Raw genomic sequence first — 15845 nt, forward strand, 5'->3', positions numbered from 1 at the left:
TCTTCCGATTAGTGCAAAGCTATGAATAACCTCAACTTTTCACTGTTTTCAGTTTTCTTTTTGCATAACAGTTTCAGTTCATTTGGTTTTCTTATATTAAACAATGTAGGTCAGGGACTTTCCATTTTGAAATTTTGCTATGTAGGCTCTAAAGTTGTGCTGATACAAGACCATGTCAGTCCTGCAGAGATCGTGCCGGCATTCTAAGCACAAGTTTTTTCCCAAATCACATCCTTATGGTTGTTGTAGGTTGTAGAACAATGCAATACAGAAAATTAACTAAATAAGACTTTGAGAGTATGCCACTATGTAATCTTTTTTAAATTGAAGATTTCATGTAACATCCTGGAACCTCAGTAGTATGCACGTTTCTAAAATACTTAGTGATTTTTTTTTTTTTTTTGCAGTCATTTAGTCAAATCTCTCACTGTTCACTTCCAGGTGATTGGGATAGTTATAATCCGTCTTCGTCAAATGTAATATATGAAGAACAGTCACCATTATCTTCATCTTCACATTCTGCTTCCCCATCTGAAGTGTGTTATTTACCAGTACCAGGAGAAGCTTTAATGAGAGTTCAGCTGTCTGAGAAACTGGAACAAGCAAAGAACACTGTGCCTGAAAAGATAAGCACTTTAACTGAAAACCGGTTTGAGATGAAGCCTCTGTCTTCTCCCCAGAGAACAAAGACCAGATGGGAATGTCCCTCCAGCCCTGGGTTTGAAATCACAAAAGGTAGTTTGGAATTAGGGACCAGAAGAGACAGATCTGCAAGTCCAGAAAAGTTAGTGGCTGCTGAGGGACACCTTCACACAGGATTCCACAGCCCCAAAAAAGGGGATCCTGAAAAAAACTACGGCAATCTCTCACATAAATCTGACAGTTCCAGAAAGAGTGAGAGTAAACCCACAGAAATAGGGATGAACAATAATAAGAAAAAAGATTATTCCAGTGGAAATCAAGGAAGGTCTGCCAGTCCCCAAAAGCATCTCAGTAAGCAAGGAAACGTAGAAACAGTAGGCAGGTTACAGGAATATCAAGATAGAACAACTGATGGTGATAAGATGACTGTTGAGCAATTGAAAGGTGGAAATGGTAAAACAGGAGTCACCAGGAAAGACACGATGCAGAAAACTTCTAGAAAGACAGAAGGGTGGTCTCCAGAGCGACAACATGCAGCATTTTATGAGAATCATCTTCCATTCAGCGACTCCAGGAGAAATACATCTGAAGACGAAAAAATAAAGTCGTCAAACTCTGGAGAGCCAAGTTGCAGCAGATTCAAAACTTCCAGTCTTTCCAATATTCCACTGCTTTCCATGGAGAAACAAAGAAGGCTAGAAACACAGGAAACTGTTACACTGAACAGACAACATAGAGAGAGACACGTGGAGCTGCCCGATGAAACCAAAGATGATGGAATTTCCAAATCTGAGAATAGTTCTCCAGTCAAGAAAACACCGATAACTCCTGGACCTTGGAGGGTACCAAGTGCATGTAAAGTCACCCAAACGGCAGGTGTGGCTGAAAAACGGGTTTGACTGACACTTTTTTTTAGAACATGTTTTAATCAAGTTTCTAATAATGGTCATTTAAAAGCATTGGTTTTTTTCACGAAGTTGTTGTTTTTTTCAGAAACTGGTTAGAGAGTAGAAAGTATTTGATTCGTTCTTAAATTATCTGAGCTGCATGAAGGACCTTTTGGATTGCTTAAATTAAACTCTTCCATAAGCTGCTGTCCCCTTGTCCTTTTGAAGGCGGTGTTCTGCTGCTCTCAACGTTGCACTGCTACGGCTTTCTCAGATAGTATTGTGAGTTTCTGAACAAAATTATTTAATGCCTATATTGCCAATGTGATCATGACTCACTTCTTGTTCTTGTGCCAAGTTATCTACTGTATCCAGTCAATCTAATCCTTCTCATATGTATTCCAGTCGCAGGAAGGGCAAGGTTTTGTTTGAAATGGGTATTTTCTCAAGAGCATGTTGCATGTTTACATAAGGAAATACACATGTTCTTACTGGTTCAGTAAGAAGATGGGTGGGTTGGTTCTATCAATTCTAGGGCAGCAAATGAGCCACTGATGCTGTTCAATTGATGTTTTTTCTTAAATTTTTATACCTAATACAAAATCATGTAGATAAAAATTATATTTGACATAATCAAATGTTTTGTAATTTTGCTTTTTATGAACAAAGCAAAATTGCTTTATTTTCTTGATTCATAAGGATGCTTATAACAACTGCTGGCAAACATCTGTCTGAAAAGAGAAAATTCTGGGTTCTGTTAAATAACATAATTCCTTTGGTTTCACTTGTGGCACTGTGTCATCCTTAGCATTCTTTGTAAACATAAGCAATCAGTGTACATTTATTTTCAGTCTCATTGTGGTGCTGTATACTGAACTCCCATCTTTAATTATTTAATGCTAGTTAGGAACCGGATTTTTTCCCTCTGTAAAGATAACAGCTGACCTTTAGGACAGAACCAACTGCCATAGTCGCTTCTTAAATGAAGTTCTTGCCTGTGTATATTAGAAGTCTCCCATATGCTGAATGTGTGGTCTGTTCTAAGAGTGCTAAATAGGATTATATACAGGGTACATGAGACTTAATATCTATTGTTTGGGCTATAAGACATATTTTAAAAAGAGGAATCTACTGACACATCAGTCCTACAGCTATAAGAATAGCAGACTGCATAAATTGAAGGGTTTTATTTTCTCATAGTTTTAGTGAAGATTTCCTGACATGTTAGGTTTTTAATGACTGCAGAAAAGTGGTAAAAGGAGCCCATTGGTCCAGTTTTGCAGAAGGAGAAAGAAGTGTAAAAGGTCAAGCTTTACTTATGTTAAAATTCAAACTAACACCATTTGCTATTTGAAAGTGAATGAGTTTGGCTTGTTGAATACCTTGTTTGGCTTTGAAACATTTAATGTTTTTAAAGCTTAATGAAGCACAGTGAATCAGTTCTGAGTTGAATTCTTTAGAAGTACAGATGACTACTCAAACAGCTTTTTAAACAAAGACTTTGAAAATTTAATAGGCTTTAAAGCAGATCTGAACTGTGCTCTGCTGCTTGACGTTGGACGATCCATTGAGATTTGCTGTGTAGCACAATACGTACAAATACTCCGTGTTGTGGAGTATGACTGTGAAAATACTTAATACTTTGAAGTAGCCTATGTAGATATTAACCATGTATTCTTAACAGGAGATTCTGTTTTATGTTGAGTTGTATGCACTTGCCCTAATCACCGAGTACAGTAACAAATTCAGACGTTTAATACAAAGATGCATTAGCACCACTGAAATTATTTTCCTGTCATCAACTACTCCTATATTTTTTCTATATGTTAATGTGACCTGATTTAGTGTCCTACCTGTGTGTGATTTCTCCTTCCATAGAACTTATATCTGTACTTACTGTATCGGATGACTTAGCAATGTGGCCTTGGAATGCTAAGCAATGTATGGATGTACTAGGTGTAAATGTTTATATATTGTACAGCACCTTTATACATACTTCTGAGGTTCTGACTAGAGAGAGACCTGTAAATCGCTCATTATTTTTTATATAGATATTAAAAAGAAACTCCAGTTCATGGCCTGTATAAAATAGATTCTTTGTTGACTTTCAGTGGTGTGATACTTTAAACAGCTAAATCTATGACCCAGGTTTTACCCACAAACATAATAGTCTTCTGGAAAACAAATGCAATTTATTATTGGAAGTTTCCTTGACTCCCTGTTCAAATAATAAATGTTCACCAAAGGTATTATAAAAATCATCAAGTCATGTAGAAACAGTTGTTAATGATGAAATACTTGTACTGTAGGTTTATTTGTACATTTTGATATATAAAATTGTCATCTCCTTTTACATCTTACAACTTTTCCTTGTACAGAAAATAGCTGTAAACAATTTACTACCAAAAATTCATATGCCATCTTACCCCTTATGTGAAAGAATGAAGTGATGAAAAGTTCCTCAGTTTTTGCTTTTTTCATTACTAATATAATAGAAGATACTAGAGTCAGTTAAGGAAAATGTAAGTTCAACATGTCTTTAAAACATTTTGTTTCTCTCCTATGCCCTTTCTAAACATTAATCTACTTTTGGGTGAGGAAGTCTTTGCCACGTCTCTTGCGCTGAACTGATTCTCACAACAGATTTCTTCCTCAGGTTTGCAGCATAAGGCACTATTGCAGCACAGAGCTGCAACAGCCTCTCAGAGCGCGGAGCAAGGCTGGTTGTCAGAAAAAGACACGCCAGGATGCCCTTGGGAGAGAGCCCGGGCTAAGCATAACTGAGGTGTTACAGGGAACGAACACAGCAAAATACTCTAGAGCTGATAAATGCTTTACTTGTAGTTTGTGTTGCAGAAGACCCAACATAAGCCAACCAGCATGAATCTGTTATATTGCTTAACTGTCAACATGGAGGCAGGATTCATCTTGTGCGAACCGAATTTCAGTGCATCCTGCAGTAGTTCAAGCCTCAAGCACACTGAGCTTGTAAGAAAAGAAATACTCTTCAGCACATTCAGATAAACACATCTAAGTATTACCAGTCTGAGCAGAGCTCTGAAGAAGGATGCAGAAATTGGAAAATCTCAGTGTAGCTCCAGAGCTCTCTGAAAAAGATGATGCTAACTGAAACAGGAGGCCTGATTCTTCACTTGTCGCACACACAGGATTCAGATTTTACAGAAACAAGGCACCTGTAGCAATCATTGGTGTCCCTCCAGTAGGAGCTCTCACATGGCTTTTAGTGTTTTATGCCCCGTGCTGTGTGCACACAGCTCCTGCTATTTCCTTCTAGTATTTGGTGCCATTAATCCTGTTTTGCTGTGTGTCCATGCTATGGGATGACTTTGCTAATTAGACCAGTTTATTCTGTATGTTATAGAGCAGTAAAGCAGAGGGAGAACTTCTGATACGTACACTGAGGATCTGTTAAAAAATTGTAATTGCAGATTTCCGTAGTTTGAGAGCACCTCTGCTTTTTGCCCGAGGTATTGGTTATCTTCTCTGGTCTGTCTGTCTGGTGGAGAGGGCCGAGTGCTGATGTTTGGTCAGTTCACGGTTTAATTTTCCATAACTGAAAAGAGATACAGAGAGTGAGCTCTGGTCTGAAAGCCATAGGTCTGAATGCTTTTCATCTACAGGTAAAACTCAGTCTCCTTTGCCCATCCTGCGTTGAATGTTCCGCTCAGCGAGCTCCGAGTTAAGTGTGAGCCACAGGGGGACCGTGTCTTCTTTCTAAAGGGAAAGAACCCGGGATTCTGACTAATGGCTTTAAGCAGGCACCGAAGACCTGAACGGGGCTGAAATTTGTCAGCCCTGTCCTCCCCCCGCCCCAGACTGGCTCAGGGAGATGGAGATTCATTCTGCAAGGGCTGTTCTCTGGATTATCATTAGAGGGAGCCTGATTCAAAGCCAGGACCTTTCTGCTTGGGTGGGAGGAACTTGGCAATGGTACAAAAGTGACCCCTAGGAGATGTTTCCTGTTAGTTTGTATGGGAGTTATACTTACTCTGATATTGAATCCTAGAAGATCACTTATAACACCTGAGACAGCAGAAAGTATAACAACACGTGTTATATTGTATATTAATGGGTTCATGGTCAGTCCATACAGCCTAAATGGAGTATCTAATTCCTGCAGTGAAAGGGGAAGAAAAGTCCATTAGCGTTAGTCCATACCAGAAGGAATTAATCTTCTGACTTTTAGCTTAATACTGGCTCTCTGGCAGACTTTGCTAATCATGCACTGCCTCTGTATCCTTACTTAAATGTATGTACAGAAATTCCAACTCCATATTTCAGGCCTCCCAGCTCAAAGATGTTTTCTAACAGCCATGCTGAAGCTGAAAAGTCTCCTTTGTAGCAACACTAGCTGCATAACATGAGCTTGACACAACAGGCTGTAGAATTTGTCTAGACTAATTTATGTGGCTCTTGGACTATGCTCTTTCTTTTCCAAATACCTCCTCTGCTACCGTCTACGGTAGCAGAGGTATTTGGAAAAGAAAGAGCATAGCCTGAGATTCAGGCAGTAAGGAGACATGCTGTGTTCATACCAGCCTCTTCCTCTCACTTGTCTAAATCATAGTAAGCCGCTACTAATCAAAGGTTTGCAGCACTAATTAACCACACTGCATCTTGTATTGCTTAATCTTATGCCATGTCTATAGAAGCACAGAAAAACTCCCTTTGTGAGAACTAACTTACCTAATGAAGACACAAGAGAAATGGGAAGAGCAAAAAACACAGTCATTGTCCTTAGCCATTGCTTCCATGAAATTTAGCAACTGTATGTTTTTAGGGAGAGTAGCTTACCTTCAGTAGCTTTGTAGATAGTTTCAAAACATTGTTTACTAGAGACAGCTGTTCTTTCTTGTTTGGCTTCTTCTCCATCTTTAGGTATAAGTTTATCTGTGACAGACAGACATTACAGACCAGATGTTAATATTCCAGCACTAGCCTCCAACTAATTTCTAACTGAGGGAAATTAGAGTAATTTTTTGCAGTCTGTTGTCACTCCTAAAGAAGTGATGCATCCACAGACAGGAATTTAGCAGTGATAATAGCATTCTTTTTCTGATTGACCTGGCTAACACATGTTAACCTAAAGACAAAAGTAGTCTAGAATTCTAGAATGAGTCTGTCCAAATGTTTAACAGCTTGTCACTCCCCAGCTGTACAGTGTTTTATCGCCTTCTGTCCAGCACAAGTGTTGATTTCTAAATTTTAAAATTTGATTCCAGTAGTTTTTAAGCTGGTTTGAAATGCAATAATTATATCCAAACACACCACAAAGCCAAAGGGAGACTAAGCTACATGGAGATACCTGCTCAGTGAGCAAGATTGAAATATTACTGTATTTCTTGTTGGTTTCAGAGCCCAAAGATGCCAGACGTAGTAAAAAGAGAAGAAGTGCTGCCTCCCAGATTAGGAACTCCCAGTTGTAAGCTGCATTCAGAAATGTTTTGTGACCCTTAAGAACCTGTATTGAAAAAAAAAAAAGCCAATGTCAATAACAAGTAACATGCCTGTTCTTTGGAGAAGTGCAAAAGCATTGCCCTTACTCCTCTTCTGAACAGACATCCATGTTCTATAGCTACTCACAATTTTTCCCTTGAAGCATAATTCAGTCATGTAACTAGGTTAAAGTAAAAGGTCTTGTTTCTAATCTAGCTTTAGCTTGGAATTTGATTTTTTTCTTTCTGCTTAGAAAAGGATGCTTGTTCTTTCTCTTTCCTCCCTCTTTCCAATTAACTGGTAATAAAATGTCTGTCCTTTCATGTATGCTTGTCCCACTGGCAGCCTTAGACCACCACAGCCATGCTAAGCTGATTCTGCCTTTCCCAGTATGTACTCATCGGGTCTAATACAGCAGGACTCGGATTGTCACTGCTTCCTCCAGAAACCTGTCTTAGAAAAGCAGCAGTGAGAGTCAGTGTCACTGATCATAATCATCAATCCTACTGCTAGCACAACTGCATCTTCATGGTACCAAGACCTTGCCTAAACACTGTAATGAATCTCTTGCCAAAAACAAAGAAACCAAGGAAACAGCTCCAGCATTAACACTGCTTACTAAACAGAAGGTTTAGTGAAGAATTAAAAGATGTAAGTAATAGTTATTGACCTGCTTTTCAACAACTGTTGAGGTACTTAGAGTCCTTTCCTTTGTGCACAAAAGCCTATGTCCTGAAATTTTCCTAATGATTATAAAAACCCAGACTTTCCTCTGCAAACATAGAGAATGAACGTCTACTACCAACTAAACATTACAAAGCTTTTAAAAAACACAAAACCCTTTGTACTACTTTGGAGACAAACAGCTACAGTTCAAGTTGGTTGGCAAAAGAAAAGCCTCCAGTAGTTTGGGGTTTCCCCCCTACTTCTTTTAAAAAAAAAAAAAAAAGTTAAAACCTCACCTGGGCACAGCATATAAAAGCAATTGAAAGAGCCAGTAAAAAGATAGACGATACGACAACATCCACAGATCGCTGGGGGCCTCGCCTCTGCAAAAACACAGACACTGAGTCAGGTCTAAGGTTTGGATGCAGAGCGGTGAAGTCAGGGCTCACCACAAACAGCTGTAATTGTTTAACGATTCAAGCAGTGCTGTCCAGAGTGCCAGGCAGCAATGTGGTAAAGTATATGTACCTAGCAACTTGGTTACACCCTCTGTAATAATCAAATGCACCCATCTTGGATGAGAACTCACCTTTAGATAGGAACGAAGAGATAACCAGATCTTAATGTTTTCTACCTTCTTGAGTCTGAAGTGAGGAATTTCATATTTCCTGGCTTTCCGAGCAGATGTAATGTGACTAAAAAGCTTGGCAAACAAAAACCTCTGCAAATTAAAAACAAAAACATACACACACACACAAACATAAATCAGTCTAAAACAAAAAAAAAAAAATTGCTTGGGATCGCTTAGTGGTAACTGGCAGAGAAAGTTAGCCTTGTGGCACACTGGGGAAGTCTAACAGGGGACCTTGGTGCTCGACCTCTCAGGTAAAGAACAGTACTCATCTTGTGTGTGGCAGAGGTGGAACTGCTATGCAAGATTAGCCACAAAGCTCTCGCTAAAACAGTAAATAACACCAGCCTGCCTATCATGCAACATTTACAGCCACTTTGACAAAGCTAGTGCCCACAGTCATGAAGGAGCTGAACGTGATGCACCCACAGTCATGAAGGAGCTGAACGTGATGCATCCAACTATCATCTAATGCTCCATCTTAGAACAGGCCAACTAAGTAGGCCTTTTCTTCTTCACAAACAGCTCCATGTTGAAGCATTCACTTCCATGCAGAGTGCCATTTCAAGGTGTTAATTTTTCCCTTGGGAGCAGGGGGCAGGTAAGAGGGTGAGCGCAGGGGGCAGGAGGGCTATTGACAGGTTTGTGACTGAGGAATAGGAGTCTTACCAGACTCCCCTACCTAAACTTCTTGGACATCTTACCAGCTTTGACACTTCAGCGTGCTGAGACATGCTTGTCTTGCCAGTGTCTTCAGTGATAGGCAGCGCGGTTTTGGTAGAATGCCTGCCCCAGGGTTCATGAAAGGCAACAGGACATGCAAACCTACCTGTTTGTATGTTCTCTCAGCAACACACATCATGAAGAAAAACATCCAGGTTAAGCAAAGTCTTTCAAGGAAGTTAATCGCAGACAAAACAATGACAGGGGTGCTAGCAGGTGCTCCACAAAAGATGTGCAAAAGCTCCTTTAGAGAAATGGAGCACAGCTGCTCCAGGTTATCTGCGCGGAAGAGTCTGTAGAGGAATGGTAGGAATGCTAATCCAATGGTGATGATGTTTCCCAGCATTTGATAACCCACTCCTTGCTGGTAGGCATTAACCTGGCAAGCAGGAACAAAAATAGGATGATTACCTGGGTTTTTGCATCAAGGAAAAGGTATGCTGTTGTGGCAGCATTCATTCAATCAAGCATTCAGTTCCCCTTCGCTTCAAAGGACATATAGCCTAAATTCCACCCATTTCAGTCCAAAACCAACAACAATCAGTCAATAAATAATAAAACCACCACCTTCAGCACACTGCAGAGACACAGCCACAATAATCGGCACTCATTAGTCTTCAACAGGACCTCCTAAATTTTGGTTTTAAGGAAGAACATTTGGGACAACTGTATTTGGGGTTGAGGAGGGACCAGTTTTATATTGCACTTCATATCTGCATTTATAGCTATTTGCAGGTTTTTTGGTGGTTGTTTTTTAAAGCATGAGGGAGAGAGGTTGCAATGTCTTACAGCCCTCTTACCCTGCTCATGATAATCCCACTGATCTCCAGCACAGACATGTCCACCTTCTTACAGTCATTCCCTTCCCAGATCAGTGCACTCACTTTTGCAGATGCTGGACTTGTATTCTGTAGCCAAAATAAATGGTTCTATAAAAGAGAAAAGAATGCAAAAGGCGTATAAACTATTTCTGTCCCGCTATTAAATAATGCTTTTTCTTAGAAAGTATTTAGATTGAGAGGGGGATTCCAAATTTGTCTTTGGATGAAATACTTTGTTTTGGGATTAGCAGTGGTCCAGATAATACCAGGGGGGAGGAGGGAGATGATCACTGATACTATTTAGATGATTCCAGACTTCCGTGTGATTTGCACGGTTGACAGAATGGGCTCATCCTGCATTAGGCTGCTCACATTATACCAACAGCATTCAGATGTGTCTTTCATATTATTTGGGCAGACGGGGGAAAAGGGTGTGTGCGTGTGTGGAATCTTTCATAGTATTCTCAGCTACTGGAAACAAATCAACAAACCTGCTGGAAAACATCTTCCTTCAAATCCCGCCTGGTACCTCTTACAGTCACTTCCTCACTGTCGCTGGTGCAGGATGAGCGACACTCTGGCCCATGAAGCAGATCATCCCAAAGCATATCTTCTGTCTCAGAGTCATGGCGAGTGCTTTCCGAGTCTCTCCGGGTCACACTACAGCTCCGGGACCCCACACTAATGCAGGACCTCGAGTCCTTTGAAGATGAGCAAAATTTACACAGCACAGCCCCACACCCAACTTGCAGAACCGCCTCCTCCTCCCCCCCAGCATTCGGCGAAATCAGCTTCCCGAGGCAGTCAGGAACTCCCAGTCACACCCACCCGATGCAAACTGTTACAGACAACATTACTCAGTGATAGTTTTTGCAACCGGCATTTCTACATGGAAAGTGACACAGGCAGCGTTAGTTCCCCACCTCTTTTCCCAACTTTACAGAACAAAAATTGGCTTATTCATTCTAATGCAAAAGTTTTCTGGCTTCTGCATAATCTATTTTAAGATTTAATTTATATTTTACATTTATTTATAGACTTTCATATTTATAATTTGATATTCATATATTTTATTTCTATTTTATTTTCAGATGGGGGGAGTGGCAGAGGGGAAGATATACAAAGTAATGAAGTGAATGAGTATATATCACAGAATAGATTTATTTCCTCATTTTAAAATCAAAATTTATTAGCATAAAAGCTACAGTGCTGCCTCCCAAACCACAAGAGCAATTGTAGCAATTCAACACGAGCTACTAGAGGCAGCTTGGACCATACTACGCTGCCAATAGAGTGATTTTTTGTTTGTTTGTTTTGGTTTTGTTAAGCAAAGTAGTAAACTCACAATTGTGAACAAAGTTTACAAAGCTGCAAACAAGCAGGGAGGGAGGCCACACCTTATACCTGAAGACGCGGAAGCACTATCATTTAATAACGGTCTATTCTAATGGGGAGGATGTCCCTGCACTGGCCAGGCTCGGTAAAGCTCTGTCTCTTGAATTTATGACCATACCTGACTATATAACGTGGATTCTAGTTCAGATTCCACGACACTATCAGAATCTCTGGTACCTTTAAGGGCTTGCTTGACCTGCCAAAACCAAAGGAAAACCAGCTCATTATCCATAGCAAAAAAAAGCGTGGAAAATGTATAAATTCAACATGAGTACCTGTGAGACAGCCTGGTTCAAAGAAACAAGAGGCCTTTTTTTCTTCTCTTCATAGCTATTGTCACTGGAAGCCCCTTCTACATTCTGGCGTAACAAGATCCTTTGTGCTATTGCTTCAGCATCCTCCTCACTCGAAAGCTCATCAGAAACGCCACCTCTGTGGGTGCAGTCGTCCTAGAAATACAGCAGTCAAAATAAAACTAAGGCACCAAAAAAGGACCAACCTGAATTGCATCAAACCAAAGGTTCAAAGCCAGTGCTGCTACTACACTGGTATACACGGTAATCTCTCATTACCTGTGAAAGCCAGCAGAAGGTGATCTCCACAGAACATGCAGAAACAGAATCCAACTTAGCATCACAGAGACATCACAAATTTTAACTCCCTACCCTTGCCCTTGCCTTGCCACAGAGATAATGAGAGGGAATCTTGGGTGGCGTGGAGTTGGATTTGGGGCAAGGGCAGGAAGAGGAAGAGGCAGCAGCAGCTCTTGGCCATGTCTTACCAGCAACCTTAAGCCCAGGAGAACAGATGTACCTACAAGCTGATAGCTAGCAGACCTAAAATCAGAGATGTGTCCCCATACACCCAGCTGTGCTCCTCTCCAAACACCTAGAAATAGAGGAGTTGGGATGGCACAGTACTACGGTGTTCCGCACAGATTCTAATTTAAGTTCTTCACCTGGGAGTTAACGCCTTACCAACCCAGAGGAGCCTCAAAAGGAGCTCCACAAAGCTTTATGTTTTAGAGATTTCAGAGGTCACGATGCTTTAACTCTGTCTTTCTCTCTCCCCAAGGGATGTTTAAGTCTTTATTTTCCTGCCTCCCCCCAAGAGGATATTGTGGGGAGCTGTTTGCAAGGCAAGTTATTTTACAGAACTGCTTTTGAAAATTGCTAATTTATTTGTTTTTAATCATTATCAGCAGTCTTCCTTAACTGAACATTTTGTGATCTGAAGTCTCTACAACTAAACAAGCACCTTGGTAAAAGAGACATTTTCCAGGATTGTCTGTGTTTGACATACTTGACTATTGTAACAGATGAAAAGATCCTGACAGTAAAGCATTAGCACCATGTCAGCTGTTCAATCGAGAAGTAGAAAGGGTTTTCAGGTTTCCTATATGCAAGCAAAGATTCGTAGAAGGGAGTATCTTGTATTAGATCAAACCATACAGTTAAGTATCAACAAGCTTTTGGGCACACACAGAACACACTGAAAGTTCCAACTTCAAATGGATCTTTCCTGCCAGTACCTGATGGCTCTTTTCCCCATCGGAAAGTTTATTTTTCTCTTTGAAGTGCAACAGCCTGTATTCAGATCTGGCATGTCTGTGCTTAATGCCATTATTCACAGCATTCACACCATTTTCTGTCTCAGTCCCTTTCTCAGCTACCAACTTTACTCTTCTAATCCTATGAGAGAAAATACAATTAAATGCTTTTATGTCAAAGAAAAACTCTTTGAGGAAAACATCATGGGAATACATAATTGTCTTCTGCTGACAGGCTCTTTGTGTCCTGATTCTATTGAAGAGACTTATATCTGCTTCAATCTCACTGGACAGTTCTTTTCTAAGTTTAATAGTATCTTAAAACTTCTAAACCAAGAGGGAATTTTTTTCTTATTATTATTTTGAAAAAAATAAGTAACAGCAACTCAGAAGACAAGAAGTCCTCATCAAGAGAAAGGATCTGTCAGTTGAAAACTCATTAAGAAACTCACCTGAGGAAACAGCAGAAGACAATAAAATACTACCCCAAACAATCTATCCTCCTTTTCCTCGAGTTACTTTTAGAAAAAGAAAGATGGTAAAGTAGGATGACTATTCAAGCAACTTACTTAAACTAGAAGGCACAATTGCTTCTGGAAGCCAGGTAAAACAATAATATAATTTGAGCATACACATTCAAGAAAGGTCACTTATCTGATAAATAAAAATAAGCTCTGCCAACTTTCTGCAACTCATCTAACGCTCAGTTTTAGCTACAGTGTGAGACATGGTATGACCTCCTAATAAGGACATACTAAAAATTCATGAGGAATCAGCCTCCTGCAATACCAAGAGAGCTTTTAGTTCAAAAGAAACTAGTTGGCAGACTTTGGGGATGTCGGTGACTGTATACATTCTGTCTTCATTTTCCCGATACCAAATTGTTCACACTGTCATTACAAATACACCAAACCCAGCGAAGATCACATACCTCAAATAAATAAATTATTAATAATGGATGCAGACTCAGACTGCTCTTCTTTACTGGTTTTGTCAGGAGAAGACCAACTGTTCCCATCGACACCCACAGATTTGCGTAACTTCCTGATTTTTAAAAAGAGAATTAAATTTGCATAGCAAGCTACTTTTAGGTCTTTCTTAAAAGATCTGAATCAGATTTGAACAGCCTTTTAGATGCTATTTTTCTTAAGTCATGCAGACAGAATGCTTCTTTCCAAACAAAATAAATTTTATTTGGATTATTTTATTAATCCAAATAAATTTTATTTGGATTAACAGAAGTTATGCATATACCCACAGGACATCAGTATATCGCTAGTAAAGGATGCAACAGACAAAATCTGGACAAAATCTTTACTGTAGAAACCTAATGGAGGCAAAACTCTATCCACATCCATCATCCTGTGTTCAAATATCAGTGTTTAAACTGAGTCAGACATCTAACAATTAAATATCTAGTAGATGAACCATAACATATCTCACATGCACAAATAAATTGCCAGCAATGAATCACCACAGTCATCTCTGTCATCATTTGCCTGTTCTCAATACACATCAGCAATTCCCTGCAGTTCATGCCAAAGCAGGACACCAGACCGGTTTGCAAAACCTTGAAGACGCCTTTCTGCGCAGAATGCCCTCCTCTGGCCACAAAAAGAAACTGTTTTAAAAGTTATGTTAGAAAAAGGCCCAGCTGACAACGAAACCAGACCTAACGTAGCCTGGTAAGTTTGCAGCATTTGTCTTGGTTATGAGAAGATTACAAGCAAGACAGAAAATACTCATTTTCACATTTATGGTTAAATAACATATTTACATAAAAATAGAAGATATTTACCCATTAACTTCTACCATGAGCAATCCATCATATGCTTTGATGCCAACAAATGAACCTGTTACCCTGCTCACCTCCTCCGCCTGCTGAGTCCGTTGTTTCCTGCAGGTTTGTTGATCTGGGTGGACACTATCTGACAGTGAACAGTTCCCATCAGTAACATAAGGCACATTGGTCCCATGACTTCACTTGCATTCACAACAGGCATCATGAAATACAACACAACTGCTATGACTGAAAAGGAGAAAATTGTATCAAATGCAAAAATTAAGAGCATAGCCCAGTTCTTCTGCCTTAACTATTTACTTTTACTCTGTTTTATAATTTCTGCAAATACTAGTGCCACACGTCTTGAAATCTACATTAAGTACGTTTCAGACAGGATCCTTAGGCTTTAGATTATGGACTACAAAATGATGTCACATTCCTTGCAGAAAAAGGATTGTGGCACAAACTGCTACTACCCCTTACCTTGCATAACGTAGAGCACCAGGAGCCACATAAAAATACGTTGGGAAGTAACCTGTATCCACCACTGCCTGAATAATGGAAAAAATACAACTCTCACAATTCCTTTCCGAGTTAGCGATGTCCAGGGAATTTCAGGCTTGGCTTTGGCAAACGTAGAGCCTTGGAATTAAAGGAAAAACAACCAAGTCATTGATTGTGAATTACAAGAATTTCCTTACTTGTGACTTCCTCTTTGGCCAAGACCAAATCCTGCCAGAAGGCCGCAGTTCAGAAGGGTGACAGCAACTCAACTTCAGGCACTTGTCCAATCTATACAGCTCAAACAGGCACGCCCAAAAGTAGTCCCCCATCTTATCCCAGCACCCTGGCTGCTGACCCTTCCCTACCTACCCACGCCTGCTCCCACCAACCACTGAGCACTGCTTTTGCTGAACCACCCCCAATTCCTCCTGCCTCTGCGTTCAGGTTTTCAACGCTCCTTTTGCACCAGTGCGAGCAAGCACGCGCTGGCGAGGTCTGGGCCTCCAGCAACGCTCTGTGCTGCTGCTGCCGCCGGACAGCCGAGTGCCTCGGGCTCCAGGCAGCCGCCTGACAGCTCAAGGCAAACCACCTGCCAGGGAGCTGGCTCGCCTTCCGCCGCCCGGCGCAAAGCGGCAAGGCGCTCACGGCTGAGCATCCCTCCCAGGGACCGCTCACCTCTGATTAAATCCACGTCGATCAGATCAGGCTGAATGTGACCCTTCTTCTTAGGCTTGTTTTTGAAGCCCTACGAAGCCGAAAACAAAGGCCCGTTAGCTGCGAGGGGAGC

The 15845-nt window shown here is 40.5% G+C and overlaps 2 protein-coding genes across 2 annotated transcripts in view; one reads left to right on the forward strand and one right to left on the reverse strand.

Annotated features, from left to right (window-relative positions):
* Positions 1–734, forward strand: part of MAGI3 (membrane associated guanylate kinase, WW and PDZ domain containing 3) — a gene marked incomplete at its 5' end in the record, with an annotated part of 34128 nt that extends 33394 nt beyond the window's left edge. The window contains one exon of the mRNA XM_009587238.1: positions 442–734. The remainder of the gene's footprint in view (positions 1–441) is intronic.
* A 4348-nt stretch (positions 735–5082) lies between these two features.
* Positions 5083–15227, reverse strand: PHTF1 (putative homeodomain transcription factor 1). The gene is given in 15 exon segments (XM_009587237.1): positions 5083–5103; positions 5539–5664; positions 6345–6440; positions 6856–7011; positions 7949–8035; positions 8242–8373; positions 9113–9385; positions 9807–9935; positions 10319–10528; positions 11341–11418; positions 11498–11671; positions 12754–12938; positions 13703–13815; positions 14641–14800; positions 15038–15227. Coding segments are annotated over 15 exon segments (2130 nt in total).
* Positions 15228–15845: the final 618 nt, after the last annotated feature.

Source organism: Fulmarus glacialis, unplaced genomic scaffold (genome assembly GCF_000690835.1).
Source record: "Fulmarus glacialis isolate BGI_N327 unplaced genomic scaffold, ASM69083v1 scaffold40301, whole genome shotgun sequence".
In the NCBI taxonomy this organism is placed as follows: Eukaryota; Metazoa; Chordata; class Aves; order Procellariiformes; family Procellariidae; genus Fulmarus; species Fulmarus glacialis.